This window comes from Hylaeus anthracinus, unplaced genomic scaffold (genome assembly GCF_026225885.1).
Source record: "Hylaeus anthracinus isolate JK02 unplaced genomic scaffold, UHH_iyHylAnth1.0_haploid 3, whole genome shotgun sequence".
NCBI classification, from domain to species: Eukaryota; Metazoa; Arthropoda; class Insecta; order Hymenoptera; family Colletidae; genus Hylaeus; species Hylaeus anthracinus.
This window is the reverse complement of record NW_026535284.1, coordinates 14,493,691-14,506,539: the sequence shown is the minus strand read 5'-3', so window position 1 is coordinate 14,506,539 and position 12,849 is coordinate 14,493,691. Positions and strand designations below refer to the sequence as shown.

At 43.3% G+C, this 12,849-nt stretch overlaps 1 protein-coding gene across 1 annotated transcript in view; it reads right to left on the bottom strand.

Moving 5' to 3' along the window:
- Positions 1-12,400, bottom strand: part of LOC128894171 (uncharacterized) — a 20,098-nt gene extending 7,698 nt beyond the window's left edge. The window contains exon 1 of the mRNA XM_054155688.1: positions 11,585-12,400. Coding sequence (XP_054011663.1) covers positions 11,585-11,678 — 94 coding nt within the window. The 5' untranslated portion in view covers positions 11,679-12,400. The remainder of the gene's footprint in view (positions 1-11,584) is intronic.
- Between the last annotated feature and the right edge of the window lie 449 nt (positions 12,401-12,849).

The window sequence follows — 12,849 nt, the reverse complement described above, 5'->3', positions numbered from 1 at the left end:
AATAATAATAATAATAATAATAATAATAATAATAATAATAATAATAAAAAATTTGTCCAAATATTTGCGAACGCAAGTTCGGCTGATTAGAGGGAGTTGAATATTCTCAATTTTTAGTGGAATATTTTTAATTCCGAATGAAACGCTCTCGACACGAGTAATGGTCTTCGAAAATGGGCTACGAGAAGAGTTTCACAATTGCCACAGCACGCACCAGTGAAAAGCTGAACAATAAACGCAGAACAATGAAACAAGGTCTCATTGTCGCGTTCGATGCCGACGGCTAATTTGTGTCTGTTGAATAAAAAATGGAGCCCCCACTACTGCGCTAGGCTAGAAGGCGCGTAAATAATTTTCGAGTTACAATTGCGAATCCGTTCGGACTATGACACATTTTTCTCGACCAATTTCGACGGTATCCACACGAAATTGTCACTTTTGGATAGACGTTTCGTGAAACGACCTCAAGAAATGGACAAATAGCCAAGTACGAGCAATTAGTGGATACCAAGAAAAATTCAGGCGAGGCTCGCGAATGGCACGTTCGCTCGACGGAGATTAGCGTCGACGAAGGCGAAGGTCTTTCGTCACATGGTGTCGTAAATCGTTCCCCCTTCGGCTTCCGATGATCGCGTGGTAGTAAATCTCCGGGTGGAAATCCACCGCAAACATCACGAGGAGGCGCGGGCGAATTTTCCGTCGCCGAGCCTCTCAGGGAGAACCTGGTTTCACTCTTTGTTCACGTGAAGGCACGCGAATCGTCGCCGCGATAGAAAATCGCTTGTTCAAACAATCGTTTCGCGTGCTTCCCTCGCCGATAAATTATATCTTTACTTCTCTTTTCATTGTGACAGCGCGACTTATCGCCGCGACAAATTGCTGGGAAACCGGATACTGATGGTTCGTTGCGGAGGGGAGAGAATGAAATTTCTGGTATTCCTGTTTTTCTTATTTAGAGGTAGATAATTATTACGCGTGGAATTAATTCTGCGAGTTAATTAAACTCCGTATTCAATTAATTGCAATTCTAGTTTAAACACAGATGTAATTTACTCGCGTCATTTTGGAAGATTACAGTATCGTGGGAGTCTGATTGTAAATGAAAAATAGGGCCACCGGAGAAGACTCGAACCCGCGACCCTCGTATTCACAGTCGATCGCTTTAGCTGCACGACCAATCCTACGCCCTACGATTCCTGTTCGAATTTGAATAAGTCTTTCGGCGAATGAACGTGTTTCATCGCGACAGTCTTCGCAAATTATCGAGGAACATATGGTTCTTCGTTATCTATAGATACATACGTCAACGTTCGTCCGTAAATATTTCTACAGCGAGGCACGTTATACGTTTTGTAACGGCACCGGTTCTTTCATTTTTCTAACGGATTTTCTGGTCAATAACACGTTAAAAGCATTTCGGAAATGTATTACATTCTTGCGACCTGTTGTCCGACAGCTGAACAATTTTTGAAATCCAACTAATATTACATTCTAGAAAATTAAATTTCAACGTTTAATATTTAGCATACATTACGTCTGAGGTACAGAATGGCGTGTCTCGATATAACGGTTTTGCAAATAGAGATAAGATAACCTTCTAACGTCGATTCTATTAAAATAATTCTGCACAGTGTAGGATATATCTATTTTATTCGATAACGGAAGGTCGTGCAGATTTTATTTTATATTCGAACCTTGCTTGTACACGATTTGTAGGACTCCCCGTACAGTATGCGTATCAGTTGAAATGTTAGAAAACAATCGCGCTGTTCGTTCGGCCCTATCGGTTCCTGGTAGACCACAAAGTTGCTTGGTGCTTTCCACGGAAACACGTTTATTCCTTTCAATGGCGGCAAATGGCATATGAAAACGTATCGCTGCTTGGTAACGGTATATTCGATCGTTATATACCGGGCGAAAGTATCGGCGAGACTGCCGGTACCAGGAGAAACTAGCGAAAATTTTCTCTTGGTAGTGTGTACACCCTAGAAACTAAGTTTTACGTCGATATTCGATCACGGCGTTCTCGAAACAAGAACACTTTTGATTTGAGGTTAGGTTTCGATACGCCATATCTGTGCATACCGTCCTTCCACGCACGTTTTACTTCCTTGAATAAATATTTGCACGTACAACGACAGCGCGATAACGATGTTAAATAACACAAATTTTCAGAAGAGAACCTACAAATTTGCCTTTGAGCTACTATTCATGAATGTAAGAAACAACTTTATCTGATTCTGTACAAAAATGGAACCCTTCATAAAACGTCCTCTACTATTAGTAGTAGTACCTGCTGCACAGACAAGATGACATCGGCTATCGTATTCTATGGTAATACAGAGTGGGGACCTTGCCTTGCCACTGGGAGCAAGTCTGCACAAAACTGGTCTGCTTCCTCATAAAACACGAAGAGACACAGAAAGCGTCCGGTACGATCAGTATCAGGGTTTACACGTGTCCCACTTTCGGTAGGACAGTCCTACTGTCACACATTCGTGTCCTACGTTTCACTTTTATTAAACGAACGTCCCATTTAAAGTTTGTTTCGCCGTCGGCGATCGCATTCATCGGGAGATATACAAAATTCAATTGCCGTATTTGGATTCGAATTTGCCGCGCCTCGCGTGCTACGTGCATCGATAACAGGATCCAATGAAAGTCTCGTTGTTAGATATTTCCGCACCCTTCTTTTGTTTACGATGCTCACAGAGTACCTCAGAAATAGAACTTGTCCTACTTTGCACTTGTTAATACGTGGCAATTAGTAGACACTTTTAATTCCCTTTCTGTCGATAACGTTTAATTCCACGACTTCTTTTGCAATATGTGCACATACATGTCCCGTGGTATTAGCTGCGATAATAGACAGTACGAAATCGTCAATTTCCATGTCGATGATAAGTGTGTCGTCAGGATGTATACAGAGTGTCCCGAAAATGTTGGAAGTCGTTGAAAGGCGTGGTTCGGGAGGTGATTTGAAACAACTTTTTCCTTAGCGAAAATGTTGTCCGAGGCTTCGTTGAGGAGATATTAACGGAAAACACTGACCAATCAGAACGCGAGTATGCCGATGGAGCGCTCGCTGTAGCGTATGAGCGCGGCCGCTTAGCGCGTAGCCTACGCTCAACCGGGATACTCGCGCTCTGATTGGTCGGGGTTTTCGCTTAATATCTTCTTAACGGAACCTCGGACAACATTTTCGCTAAGGAAAAAGTTGTTTCAAATCACCTCCCGAACCACCCCTTTCAACGACTTCCAACATTTTTGGGACACCTTGTATAAAATCTATTGTCGAAGCGTTCGATGAAGAATCAATAAGCGCCCTAATCAGTATTTTGTTTGCGAGACGCATGATGGCGTTTCTGCGCGATCGTTTCCCATCTCCTGTTTTTATTCTATGGAGGAAAATGAAATATTCATACATGCGGGATTTCCTGCAACGAATTATAGATTTATCCGTAGGCTTGATCGTTTACAGCAGGATATTCAACACCGAGAGGGGAAAAAAAACAATTTCGATGTAGCTACAACGATAAAACCCGATCGCGTCAGGCGATAACTGTACACGCAGCCACCGTGTGAAAATAAACTCGGTTCGTTTGCTGGTTGTGTGACGTCGACAGGCAGCTCCACCTTTCGAGACGTATGTCGTGAATACCAAAACGAATCCTGTGACGAATTTTCTTGTCTTACGTTCTGTACTTCCCTAATGTAATTTCTCTCGAATTCGTTCTATAGAAATTAGACAGAATGGACTGAATAGACAGCCCGTATGATATATCGTGCAAAAGTTTCTGTCACGTTGTCTTTGCTAGGCTGTCGCGTCATGCCTCGTGCCGGCGAAACGTGACGCGGCCATTGAAACCAATACTTTTTTAAGAAGAATCATTTTCCACGAAAGCGTCAGCGTCAGCCATCTTTGCGATTTCATCGATCGTCGAACTCGAAACAACGTCAGCTATTAACTCAACAAATTTGAACAATTGCGAAACTCTACCTCGATATCGATCATTAATTCGTAGCTTCGATCGCGTTGAGGTGTTATTTTAAACGAAAATTTCGATAATTGCTCGATATAGCGACGATAAAAGAGCTGCTTCGAGAGATCGGGACTTAATTATTCGGAGCTCGATTTCTTATCGGTCCGTCTCCATTTAAAATGTGTCCAACAGGTTTTCCGTTACCGATGATCGTTTTATCACGGTGTTTCGTAACGTTCGTATTCAGTACATAAATCGGCCACTGTCGAGCAGGATTTCAGTGGCGTTACCGTCGTTGCACGTGAAATGAGCCAAGAAAGATGCGAGATAATGCACGACCACGATTTTTCTCGCATTCGCGTGCATTCATGGTCAGTGTCTCTGACTGAATCGAACCTTTGCACCCAGTATCGATCGAGATGGAAAAAGCGAATCAATGTCGAGTAATCCAAACAGAATCCCTCAAACAGATATGCTTGCTTGAACGATAATAAATTTTGCTTCGAGATCTCTTATCGGCGACGAATTAATTTCAATATGCATATCGACGAATAACGATCGATTCTAATTCAACCACGATAAATCTACGAGACACAATGTAGTAGATAATGATATTCCGTCGTGTCTGTGGCGAATGATACTTGCGCAAGTGTGAATTTTGCAACTACCGCTGCCTACGTGTTTTCTCCAGATGCCGATCTCTCAGCGTCTCCTCGGTGTTTGCGCATTCCTTGCTTCCACGACGCTTTGTGCCAGGGGTGTCGAGCTAAGTTCTCGTGTAGGGTCACACAAAGGGCAAATATTCGAAGTGCCGCGTAGAAAACGTCTTAGACATACATCGAACGAATTTCCGCTAAAATAGACAAACCTGCTATATTTTTTTAGCGTGCGTACGTTCGTGGATGTGTGTCCAAGAGTGAAGTGTGGCTGTGATATTTGAAGATACGTATTTGGGACATCGGTGCGTGCGTCAGAGTAGCTAATGTAAGTACCGAGAGTGAGTATGTGTGCACGTAAGGGGAAATCTATAAGGGTGACTAGAGCAGCGTCTCTCAATCTTTGAGGTCAAAGTTAGGCGAATTCGCTGCAAATTCGCTACGAATTTTCTACGCACGAGTGGATATCGACACGGATTTAGAGAGGGGTCGAGATTAAAGCTATATCGTTAACGGTGTATTATTACAATTAGAGGCGCCCAAACCTTTCGCAACACTGGTACAAGACCGTTTGACCCGGAGGTTACTAAAAATATCCTCTACGCTACAGGAGACACGGCCGGACATCAACGCGAAAACAGTAACTAGATATAAAATCCATAAGAAAAATTTCGATACGCTATCATGTTTACGAATTAGTACGGTCGATAATGCTCGCGATAGTTAAAAATATTTTCGTACGTACCGACGAATGTACAGGCTGCTACGCGAGGGGGCCAAAGCAACGATTTAATTTTATAATCGAATACCGATCGATCCCGTGGCTAACCCATATGTTTCTCTAGTTTTTCGTACGGACTCTTCTACGCGTTGAAAAATTAGACCAAACGAAATGGTAACGAACAACGTGGACTATAGGCATTCGCGAAAAACGATTTCAAACTCGCGTCACGCTGTCTTTCCCGTTACAGACACTATCGACCGAATTCTTTCGCGATGATTGGCATGGGAACAATTAAACGCTCGCTGGAATTGTTTTCCGAGCACCGAAAGGTCTATCTACACTCGTGCGTTTGTTACAAATACGACATAAATCTGTTACATACTTCGGACAAAGGTCGTAGCGAGCAGTCGGCGCAGAATAAAGGGAAAAATGATTGAAGATATACTTTAGGCGTGAATTACTTAGAAAAAGCTGCTTATCGAGCAGTCCACGAATGCTGACGCAGTATGACTCTCTGCACGCGCGGAACGAAGCCTTCCCTTAACCTTTAATCATCTATCCTTGAGTCATTTAAATTAATAACGCGCTTATTACGAGACTATGTACTAATATCGCCGAATAGCTATGCTATTAGAGACGGTCCAAGATTCGTGGAAAAATCGTTAACGCGCGAAGGTGCACGTGGCGTTGCGGTAACCGACAATTAATTTTAATTCAGCACCGACGTAACGTAACTATCGACGAAAAATTCATGTTGTTCGAAGGTCTATTCTCGGACTTGTGCACGAACGTTCGCTTACTCGCATCGTTGCATATCGTGGCCACGAGGGGCTGGCACGTGTAAAACGCGACAGGCTCGGGGAAAAAAAACGCGTTTGCGACTGTGCGCATTCGCTCGGGCGCATGCGTGCATCGAACGAGCCTATCGCATGGCACACGACGCGAAAAGTGAACGGTGTCGCGAATTTTTTATCCTACCCACCGACACCATCACCGCGAGAAATACACGCGCATGCTCGATGATGAAACCAAGTCCTTGATTACCGTCTACAAAGACGCTTAATTCTTACGAAGGAATCCGTAATCGGTTGCCAATCGAAGCTGCTAGGATCGATTCGAAAAAAAAAAAAACGGGTAAAAAATGAGAAATCTCAAAATTGTCTGATAACGGAACACAAGATGCAACAGGTTTCTTTCCGATTGGTCAAGCCATCTCGGCGTAATCGAGTAACGTACATTAAAAAAAATTAAAAAAAAAAAAATTAAAAAAAAATTAAAATAAATATACATGTCGAATTGAGTAACCTCCTTTTCGAAGTCGGTTAAAAATTACGTTTCAGTGTTTTCCACGGCGCAACTCCTGTTGAAGGCGTCGCGCGATCGAATGGATGCTTAGAAGAGAATTTTCTAGAAAATCGATTCAGAACGGAATATTCCTTAGTCATCTAACGCGTGGGAAGCCACATAGCCAAAAAAAAAAAAAAAAAAAAAAAAAAGCAACGTTTTCATTGTCTCCGAAGACACGAGGCTCGAGTCAGGGACGAAATTTCACGCTTCGAAGGATAGGCGTAATAACATGGAAGTATTCTTTTGTTTTCGGAGGCTTCGTGTCCTCCCGCGGAGAATAAAACGGCCAATTTAACGCGTTAAGTTGCGAACTATGGTTTCTTTTCTATCTTTCAAAAATAACGTTCCGGGCGGTGTTGGCATTGTTTTTTAACACGCTCTATGCGTGACAGCGGTTCTCAAATGTCCTTAAAAGATAACGCAGCGCGTTTCCGCTGTCGGCGAGCGCTTCCAGGAACGGACTTGTAAAAGAGCGGTGTTTACTGCAAATTGTTAAATCAATACAGATTCTCGTTGCTTTCTCGGAAATAGGTGATAGGTGGATGAAAGTATGTGTGACGTAGGTAGTTGGTGCGATCGATTACACAATTCGAGATAAACGACGAGCAGGAAGAGACGCGAAGCGACTCGGAAAGAATCGTTTCGAGGAAGGTCGGAAGTCGACCGCGATAAGTCGCGACGATTCGAATTGCAATGATTATTTAGGTACGGTCGTCTTTCCGCGATGAAAGTAAGATCGGGAACGTGAATCGAAAACAAAGTGCGAAACGTACGACGAATAAAACCAACACATCGATCCGTTATAACATTTACTCAATCTGCGAACGCTCGGATGTTTATTTGTTCATTACGAAATATTCATTTCCTCGATCCCGATTCTACTTCTCATTCCCATGCTTTCCGAAGCGTCCTCCGAACAAAGGGAGGCTTTGTGACGTCGTGAAACGGGAGACTTTCGTTCGATGTCAACGTCCCGACTAAAAATATTGTCCTCCGCCAACGATCGAGGTTAAAAGGGACCCCGAGGGGTTTCATTTAATTAAAGAGCGATCTCTGTCGGTCCGCAATCTTGGCGAAACAAGTGACGAGCAGGAGAGTTGGGCGAAAGCCTAGACTAACTTGAAATTTGCTTATGTTTAAAAAAAAAGAAATCTTCGAAGCCTAGGGTCATACCCGACTCGTTCAACAAGTGGTTGCCACCAAACGCGAGCGTGCCAAGGTACGATACGTATATATATTTGCAACGAACAATACTATGTGACACAAAGAGGTCGTCGATGACTAAGGGGGTTCACTGAGGAATTTCAATCGGCCACACTAGCCACGGTTTACATAATCGATGACTAACGTCTGCAATCGCGGCGATATATTTCCGTGTCGATCGTGATCTCGATCGCGAACCGCTTTCAAAACGACGAGGAGACTCTTTTGGTCGGTGCCCAGCGCAGCCGTTCGCGAGTCGTGTGGTCGTTGGCCTGTCGCCCAGACTCGAAATGTACGCGCTGCAACGAGGAACAGAAAGAGACGAAAGAAAACGCTCGAACCGGACTGAACGGAGGGAAGGATGGAACGAGAAACGGAGATACGTTTCGTGAACTCTCGTGGATTGAAACGCGTCCGATCTTTTCGTTTCGCGTCGCGCCGATCCATTATTCTCGGACAGCGTTCATTGTGGCCGCTTAAATCGTTACACAGTGGCGCATTATACCTTCGTGGAGCCTCAGACGAAACAGAAATCTCGGAGCTCCGTACCGAGAAAAGGGCTGAACGTTCGGGAATTCGATGTCATTTACTGATGTTAGGTGAACCGGAAAATAATGTCGTTTTTGCGATTTTAAATATTTGTTTATCGTTCATCAGCTCGTTGATTTTTATCGATCTGGCATCGACACTAGACATTTGCACACTAGATGGCAAAAGGCTATCGATAACGGGAGCGATTGTACAATTAATAATTAAGAATAGAAATTTATAAACAATTTTTTTGAATTTAATGTTAAAGAAACGACATTACTTTCCAGTCCACCTAAAATCTCGACTAGAACGTATTTTTCAAACATCGAGTACGAATTATGGGGGGTAGGTGAAACGATTCCGAATTATTAAGGAAAAACCACCGACCAATCACAGCGCCCGAGTAGCACGCGCCGAGTTCCGATAGGCTAACTCGCGACCAGACGCTTGGGCCAGCCATCGGGCGCTGTGATTGGTCCGTGGTTTTTCGTTAATAATTCAAAAACGAAGCACCATCCGACATTTTTGCAAAGGAAATTGTGGTTCAGAATCGTCTCAGCTACCCTCTATTTCCGGTTTTTACACTTATTCTGGGACACCCTGTATACGAGATTTTTTTCGTATAACGTGTGTGTATAATTTGAAGTAACATTATTAACAAAATATCAAAAGTAAATTATATCGAAAGTAAATTGGACAAAAAGGCCATTGGTCATTAAGCATCTTCGTAACCGAGTTTAAAAATTGTTTGTTCCCGTACATGACGACTATGGAACCCTCTCTGATCGCCCCCCCCCCCCCCCCACCATGTCTGTATGCCAACAGGTTAATACGCCACTGATGCAAACAATATTACAGCTACAAAGACTCGTTGCACGAGTTTCCTGCGTCTTACTTTGCATACATTCGCCTATGGATAGACTGTGTGCACGTTCCTGCCGGTCAACCTTCGCGATTGGCAACTTATACGTACGACCCTGAGAATCAAACGATAGACACCGACGACTCCAGTACTACCGTCTTCGTTAGAATGCTGATCAGCGTGAAAGGGTTCTCTCGCGCGATGAACGCCATGTCCGAATCGAATATCGTCTATATTACGTTCGACGATATCGCTGGTTGCACGAACTGCAACGTGTTTTACCAACATCGGTAACTGGGTGGGTTCTATTCAGAGATGGGCAAAACCCTAGGCTTTGAATAAATCTGAAGTTTGCCGACGTGTTTGTCTCGTTTCTAATATAACCCTATAGTAGAACCCTAGGGTTTTTGCCCATCACTGGTTCCGTTTGACCGTGGGCGCTCTCTTGTCAGGACGTTCTTTGACTAACGTTTCGAGTCTCCAAACCGCGGAAAATTTAAACGACGTACGAGAACGTGGCTAATAAAACTATTTAAAACTACCAAGGGTTCGATTTTCTTTTGTTCGCGTTCGCTGCCAATCAAACAGATAAATCGAGGAGAAAAGATACACACGACAGATATCATCGCCCTATCGAACCTTACATCAATACTTACGATTAGTTGATTCAGATCCGACGCGTAATCATTATGGTATCAGTCTTTCATCTTCAATGGAATTTCCCATTAGAAGGCTTCAGTGAAAAATTAAGCTAATATCACGAGCATAACGCTATCGACAAATGATGGCGTAGAAAGAAGAATTTTGAAAAAAAAATAATCAAATCGCAAAATTTTCGAGATGATACAATTTTACAGATGATGGTGTAGGAAGAAGAATTTTGAAAAAAAAAATCAAATTGCAAAATTTTAGAGATGATGGTGTAGAAAGAAGAATTTTGAAACAAAAAAAAAGAAATCGATCGCAAAATTTTAGAGATGATACAATTTTACAGATGATGGTGTAGAAAGAAGAATTTTGAAACAAAAAAAAAATCGATCGCAAAATTTTAGAGATGATACAATTTTACAGATGATGGTGTAGAAAGAAGAATTTTGAAACAAAAAAAGAATCGAATCGCAAAATTTGTCTAAACATGTAGCTTTTGGGATTAATTTTGTTGTTTAAATACTCCTTGAAAAATAAGGAACATAACGATAGGTGATTTTTGTGATAAAGCGCTACGTTGAATGCTATACCGTTCCGACAGGGTTGAAGAACAGTGCCCTACATGAGTGGAGGGCGCCAAGGGAGGGGCCCTTCTTTGTGAGACGGGCTCTGACCTCAAGGGATCGTCGGACTCGAGGTAGGCGCCGACTGTGATACGACGAAGCTGTTGCTCCTGGTTTGCTTGTCTGTCTGGCCGGTTCCCTGGCCTCGCTGCCAAGCAACCGCGAAACCATCACCCTCTGAATCTCTAAAATTCTTTGCACTTCGAATCGTCGTTCGAGCACGTTATCCAGCCGACCGTTACGTTTTCCGCGTGATAAGTAATCGGTCCGTTAAAAATACGCACGAAATACAACATATATATTTAGAAAGCGTCGGTAATAATTCAGTGAAACACGAAGTCGTTGCGATAAAGGCAAAGTTCATCGCGTATGGCATTTAACGGTCACAAAAAACCTATTCGAGCTACAAGGAAGGAAACATCTATATCGAGAATACATACATATGTATTATTTCTCCTTAATCGTGAACTTTACGAACAAAGACGTCTTGTAAAAATAAATTGAATTTTTCTAAACTGAAAGTCTATCTCGAAGCAGCGACCTATAGCGAAGCTATACGCATGTATGTATTCTCGTGTCGCCACGTGCGTAGGATACCAGTTAATTTCCAGCTATGCCGGTTTTTATGCTCGCCGTAAATTTCGTAATTTTGACCTCCGTGTTCCAAGCCGTAATATTCTTCCACAATTCGCGATTAACTCCCTGTGCCTACGCCATCGTTTTCGATACGAATCAATTCAGGCAATGTATATGTATAGTTAGTGCACATCAGCTGTGCGTTTTCCTTTCAAATATTATTCGGCGAGCTTGACACGCCACGCATAACCATGCTCGATACAATAATCAACGATATAGACAGAAACTACAAACTGAGCGTTTTTCTATTTCATACTATTTTCGAGAAAAGAAATGATGATATCGAGACGTGAGGACAAAGGGATTTACGCACGGTCGTTGACCATTAACAACGTCCAACGAAAATTTTGTAACGATGATTCTGGACTTACCCATGTGTGCGAGGTCGATGATCGGCACTTCGCACTTGCTTAGAAGCGTCTCGCATGTCTGGGTTACAATCGGGGCACTCGTGCAGCAGCTCATCTTACTCGATGGCTGGTTGTTCGTCGAAATGAGATTTCTATCGTTGTCTTTCTCTCTCCTCCTCCTCGTTCTCGTTCCTTCTCGCTGCTCGGTCCTCGGCTGCTCTCGCAATTTCGTATCTTGTCCCCGATCTTTCCGTACCGTTTACTCGATTCTTTTTTCGTGCCGCGACTTTAAAGCTGTTTCGTCGCCTTTTCTATCTCGGAACCTCCACGCCTTCTTTGTTCTTCGCAGCACCGATAGAAATCGAGGATGGAAAATATACGTAGCTCGACCGCAGGACGCGTTCTGCACACTACCACTCACCACGTGCGAATCTCTCGCCCACCCGGTACAGACGATCCCCGAACAATTTCACTAGAATATCCAAGAAAAAATCATACTATCACCGCACACGTATGATGACGCTTTCTTTTGTGCCTAAAGCCTGCCAGCACTCGAGTGTTGGTAAAAACCTGCGATGGCGTTGCCGGTTTTTGTTGCGAGAAAAGTGTACGGGCACGGTGTCACGGCAACCCTAACGGTAGCCGTACGAGACGAGTTTATTGTGAGGCTGATGATGCGGCAGGTAAACGTGTACGTGACTGTGAACTGGTGGGCACATGCTACGCTATCGTCGAAGTGGCGGACGACCGAGTATCGAGAGAAAAAAGAAACAATGAGACACCGAAACGATCGTAACTGACTCGCGAACGCTCGTTGACTGAGGCCGGCGATTCGTGCGAACTAACCGGACGCGCGCCTGTTAACCCGAGTCGAGCCGACAGCGCCCGAGGACGCTCGAACGATGGTACGCCGAGCCGAAATCGGACGAACGCGCACGAACTTCGTCGAATGGTCGATTTTGAGATTCGGTTCGTTCGCGCGCTTTGACAAAGAGAACAAAAAATCGTTCTATAATAGTTTTTTACTTATATTCGAGGATCGATTAGTTTATTTACATATATTTCCTATCGTAGAACATATACGTGTCTTTTACTTGTATTATGGATCGCTTCAGGTCGAGTACACGAATTTTACAATGCCTAAATATTAGAAATTGAAATATTTCATTGACTCTATATACAAATCATGTTTAGAAAAATGTGCTATCAAGTTAAATCGTTACGAACCTGAATGTCGATAAAGTATGACACACGAGACTCGAGACTTGCGCGTATGTTCGCTCCGC